This window comes from Oryzias melastigma, unplaced genomic scaffold, assembly GCF_002922805.2.
Source record: "Oryzias melastigma strain HK-1 unplaced genomic scaffold, ASM292280v2 sc00231, whole genome shotgun sequence".
NCBI classification, from domain to species: Eukaryota; Metazoa; Chordata; class Actinopteri; order Beloniformes; family Adrianichthyidae; genus Oryzias; species Oryzias melastigma.
Genome location: NW_023416884.1, coordinates 158,150 through 163,888, shown reverse-complemented (window position 1 = coordinate 163,888; position 5,739 = coordinate 158,150). Strand labels below are relative to the sequence as shown.

At 39.2% G+C, this 5,739-nt stretch overlaps 1 protein-coding gene across 1 annotated transcript in view; it reads right to left on the bottom strand.

The window, feature by feature from the left end:
- Positions 1-1,845, bottom strand: part of LOC112139515 — a 2,636-nt gene extending 791 nt beyond the window's left edge. The window contains exons 1-3 of the mRNA XM_024262333.2: positions 1,365-1,845; positions 569-1,267; positions 363-470 (exon numbers count right to left, since the gene is read on the bottom strand). Of these exons, the coding sequence (XP_024118101.2) occupies positions 363-470; positions 569-1,267; positions 1,365-1,443 (886 nt within the window). The 5' untranslated portion in view covers positions 1,444-1,845. The remainder of the gene's footprint in view (positions 1-362; positions 471-568; positions 1,268-1,364) is intronic.
- Positions 1,846-5,739: the final 3,894 nt, after the last annotated feature.

Sequence of the window (5,739 nt, the reverse complement as noted above, 5' to 3'; positions counted from 1 at the left end):
TTTTGGGCTTCAGCTTAGTTCAAGGTTGGATTGGATGTGTGTTTTTGTTTTCCTCATCTGAACTGGCATCTAGTTCAAAACTGTCCAATATTGGTCACCATTTTTGTTGCATCGCTAATGTTAGGTTGAGGTTGTGTATGTGGAGGGGGAGCTCTCAAAAACTCTGAGAAAACAACAATTGTTTATTATTATTATTATTATTGGCTTAACAAGGCATAGAAAAAAAATCACCAAGAACGCTTTAGAAATAGCACAAAAGATGGTTGGAGTGGTACTTTAAGAATACCAGAATTCTCTATTCATCAAAGCTGTTTTCATAGTAGATTTTACTCATGACTTGGAAAGAATTAAAGCTCACTCACCCTTGGATTTGCAGCTCTTTGTCTTGTGTATTGTATAAGATGTGAGGAAGATCAGTGAAGCTGTCAGAACTCCACTCAGGAAATACACAAATGGAGGAAAACTCCCGTCTTGTGCTGTGACAAATTGAAAAAAAATTAGGAAATTTACTATTTAAAACAAATATATCGTTTTCAATCAAATTATTCACTTCATGAAAAGTTCTCACCAACTGTGAGGTCCAGCTTGGTTCCGTTTCCAAACAGTATGTGTCCACATGAGGCGACAGCACAGTAGTAGATCCCAGAATGAGACTCAGTCAGGTTCTTCATGGGCAGTTCATAGACACAACTGTGTGCTTGTGTGTTCTTGTTTCTCTCACACTGATCCTTCCTGCCTCCATGAATGTAAATGAGTCCTGGATGAGAGTCTTCAGAGTCTTTGAACCAGTAAACTCTGTGTTCTCCATCACAGCTCCCAGTGTGTACTGTACAGTTCAGAGTCACAGAGTCTCCTGCATGGATGTTCTCAGAGGACCACTGATCCACGGAAGTTTGGATGTAAGAAGAAGAGTTCTTCACATGGACACTATAGCCCTCTAAAAATTTAAGTGTATGAGTGTAAGAACTGATGCAGTAGTAAGTAGCAGAGTCTGACATTTCCAAATTTGAGATCTTCAAGTGATTTCTGTCTTTGTCTGTCTCCAATTCAAACCGTGGATCGTTCTTGAAAGGATCCACAAAAGATCCATTTTTCTTATAATAAAAAAATTCAGACATGAGTTGTGGTTTCTGTCCCAAAGGTTGTTTATACCAAAATAAGAAATCTGCCAGAGCTCCTTGATGAAAACATTTTAAAGTCACTTCCTCTCCAACAAGAAATGACTTAAAATGTAAAGATGCAGACGGTTTCTGAGCCCAAGAAAAACCTGAGGAGAAAAATGAACAAACACACATTTTCATATTTAATCTTTCAGCTTTTGGCATTCAATCTAACAAATCAAAGTTCCTAAAGATGAAACTCACCCACTGTTCCCAGGAGCAGACATGTCACACAGCCAGCAAACACCAGAGGAGTCATTTTCTTGAACCTGCTGAAGCTCATCACTGAGACAAAGTAGTTAGTTCTCTACTTTTATCTGTCAGGACTGGAGGTGATCGGCCAATCAGAAGTGACTGAATGATCACATGCTCTTTATCGTCTCTGGTCATCTTTTTACATTAGAGTGTCATAGTAGAAAATATAAACATAAAGTATGCAGTGTTGAAAGATGCGGTTGAATATGAGAACTGAATCTTTTTCAAGATAATTTGATGATACTTTGTAAAAGGAATGGTTCGTTCAACTTTTAACATCAAAAACTGTTTGTGGTTTTATAAAAAAAAAAACATGATTCTATCGCTTTAGAGTAATAGTAGCAAAACATACAACATGATGTGGAAAGGAGGGATAACAGAAGTCAAGTCACATCATAAACACCCAATGTATGACCTGTTATAGTGTTTCCAGTGGTCTTTTTATTATGATTATGAAGATTTTAGGCAAAATGTAAAAAAGCCTGTTTCATTTTCTAAGACATGGTTTTTGTAGAGACATAGTTGTTCATCAACAATTTTCCTCAAAATTCTGGGCAGAACTGTTAGTGCATAGTAAGTCTGTACTCAGTTCCCATCATCTATAGCTATCTTACAGCCCCTCACAACCAAAAACTGACATAGCAGTGCAACAAATAAGGCGGGCAATTTTGGACCTATCCAGCCGTACAGTTTTGATCCAGAAACAAGCCTAGACGAAGAAAAAGACGTTCATGGATCTATTTGTCTACAAGTGGATGGATCACATTGGAGTGGTGAGGGAGCTTGTGGACTGCAGATTGTGGTTTGCATGTCACAACTATAAGCTTTTTGAAATCTGCTCCTTCTTTACCACCATTTGCTCAACAACAAGGAAAAGGCCCTTTTGTTCATGAATCTGAGGTTAAGTTGGCAATACTTTCCTCTTCAGCACTGTAATTCCCCAATTGTTAGAACACACCCGCTTGTTCTCCTTTTCAAGAAGGCGAACTCACCAACAAAGACAGTCCAATTGCATCCAGAGACTTACGGTACTCAGGAAGGATTTCTACCTTTTGGGACCTTGCCAGCAGGTAACTGGTGACTTGGTAACATCAACTGGAGTATTGGGTATTCCCACCCCAGAGTCTCCAGCCTCTGCTTATTCAACAGAAGGCATGCAGGCAAGTTTGAGGAAATCCTTGAAGTCTTTCTTCCACCACCCGACAATATCCACAATCAAACTCAGCAGATCTCCACTTGCACCAAAAACAGTTCAATCAGAAAACTGCTACCCCTCCTGAAGTGTCGGATAGTTTGCCAGAATCTGTTATGATTTGGCTTGCAGGGAACAACTCAATTGCAGGAATAACAACAAACATGGATGCATCAAAGTCCCACTGACTTATTTGCAAGATACATAACTAAAGGACGTAGACACGAGACTCGGTTTCACACAAGACGAGTCAAAACACTGAAGCTGAAGGAGAGTTTCTTGAATACTATGTGGTTAATTAGCTAAGTGCAGGCAGCTGTGACTACTTAATATGATCCACCACTAACTGGGTGAAGTCACAGCCAACATGCACAGATTTCAAAAAGACAACAAACAACATTCACCCAAGCAAAATATGACAGAATCTCTTCTATAATCTTTCTGAGGTGCAGGGTGGCTCACCAGAAACGATCAGGATTTAACTTGCAGAGAAGAACTCAATTGAAGGAAGAATACCAAACAAGGATGTAGTAAGGTTTAAAGGATTTATTTGCAAGACACACGACTAAGGGACATAACAAACAGGATTTTACACAAGACAAGCCAACACTGAAGGTTGAAGGAGAGTCCCTTAAATAGTGTGTGGAGGATTAGCTAAGTGCAGGCAGCTGTGACTGCTAAAGAGAACAGTTACATTCAAACAAAGTATGACAGAATCTTTTCTGTAACCTTTCTCCATTTCTTAAATGTACTCCACCCTGAACCCTGGAAAAGGGGTCCTACATAGGATATTTTAAGATGATAATATATTTGTTATATTGTTAATGTGGGCTTCAAAGCCAAGATCTGTATCAAGGGACACTTCAACGTTCTTGACTGTCATTTGTGTTGATGTGCCTCAGGACCAACAACTACAACCTGTGTTTTGTTCTGATTTAGTTGCAAGAAAGTCTCTACAGTTCATATAAGCTACAGGTAAAAAAAAGTCCCCCTCCGATGCAGTAATAATAAGAATACATTTCTCTTCATAAAGATGCGTTTAAGAAGAAAAGAAGATGTTTCAGTCATCCATCTAATTTAAACCGTTTGTGGTCACAGGGTAGCTTATGGGCAAAGGCGTGGTACGGCCTGGACAGTCTATTGCAGAGCCACACAACCACACACACTCACATTCACTCGATTTTGAGTCACAGATTAACGTATGAAGCATGTTTATGGATTAGGGGGGAAATTGATGTTTCAGTGAGGATCCACATATGCACACGGAGAACATGCAAACTCCAAACAGGAAGGGATTTGAACCAGGACCTTCTCGCAGTGAGACGAGAGTGCAAGAATCACCTGCTGCCTTACTGGCATTTATCCAGTTAGCAACATTCACATAATAAATAATGTTCCAGATGACTATAAATTATAGTGTTGTAGTCAAATGTAGCAAACTATGTAGATGAAATGGTAGTTATTCTTCTACAAGACATTCTTTGGAGTTAGACAAATGGAGCTCTACCTGTGATAAACGGCTTGCTCTGAAACTCCACTCTTAGTTTAGTTGGTTCATTTAACCATATATGCATGCCAGGTGTACCAGACCATTCACATGGTTTGACCCACTTTCAGAGTCTGAGACTTCCGTATCTTGTCTAAATAATCTCTTCTTTGGATCTAAACAGTGGGTGGGTTAAAACCAAACAAACAGGAAGTTGGTCAGAATGATCTATTTTTAATTTGAGTTGGTAAATCTATTCTGTTCTTTGTTCACCAACTGTCTGCAAAAGTATTATTGAATAGAGCTACATTATAATTTGGCATTTAAACATTTTAATCATATTGAACTCTGTTTGAATCTGTGATTCAGCACTGGTTCTTTGGTTGCCTGCAGTTCAGGGACCCTGTGGTTGGTGTCAATTTCGTCAGTGACCAGATGAGGGAATCAGGCGCTCTACATCAGGGGTGTCCAACTCAATCGCACAGGGGGCCAAAATCCAAAACACACCGTAGGTTGTGGGCCGAAAATTTATTGAACACTCTAAAACTACATGTTTTAAAACTTTAAAAATGTAACTTTTTAACATTACTATGGCTAAAACAGCAGAAATATTATTTCAGAAAAAAATCAACAGTAACCTTAAATAACTTTCAATATTTTATTCTCCATAAAAATAGACTTTGTCAAAATTGTACGTAAGTTAGAAATGAGGTCAAGATAACTTCGAGCCATTAATATCAATAACATAAAATGATCTGGAGGGCCGGATAGAATTACCCAGAGGGCCGGATCCGGCCCCCGGGCCTTGACTTTGACACAAGCTCTATATGGTTGCAGAGTTGCAGGATGGAAGGACTGTGTGTCACTCGGGGCTTGGTCTTTTATTATAAGAAAAAAACATGTTTTCTAGTGGTAATGAGATAGTAGTGGTCATAATCACAAAAAAAGAAAACTTTTTTTTTTTTTTTTTGGAAAAAGCCGTTCTCAGCTTCTGTACAATAATATGAAGAAAATTACATTTAGTGAGCGAAAGAGATGCCTTCATGGGCGGTTGGGGGGTTGTGTTTCATCATACTTCCTGTTTATGTGAGATATGTTTTGAGAAAAATGTGAGTTAATCCCAAAGGGTGAGGCTCTGAAACTACGAAGTTGTTGGTTGAATTCCATGATTGCGTCATACCAAATTATCTGAAAGTTGACCCATTGACAGTAGGCATTAAAGGGTTAGTAATGGGGTTGTGGGTCATTTTCGGTGTTAACTGTATTTCGCCTTATATTTACCATTTCCAAATGTTTTGGCGTGTTTTGAGCAAGAAATATTGAAATAAAACAGCATTTTTTAGGCCAAATTTGGCAAACCTAGCGATAGCGGCTATATTTCCAGGTCCACAATTCTGTCTTCAGACTCAGATTGTGGAAACATTTGTTCTGAAAGTGACGCTGATTCAGAGGCGCCGGGTGTTTGTGGTTTGAGGACTGTAAAGCCCTATCAATTTGAGACGGCAGCGCGTAAAGTAAGAGCTCACAATCTGGCAATGACACTGACAGTGACGCTGACAATGCCGATGAAACTGAAAGCTGTCAGTTTATCAGAGCCATGCTCGAAGCTGGAAGACGTGGAGCATCTCGTGAAGCTTTATTTACAG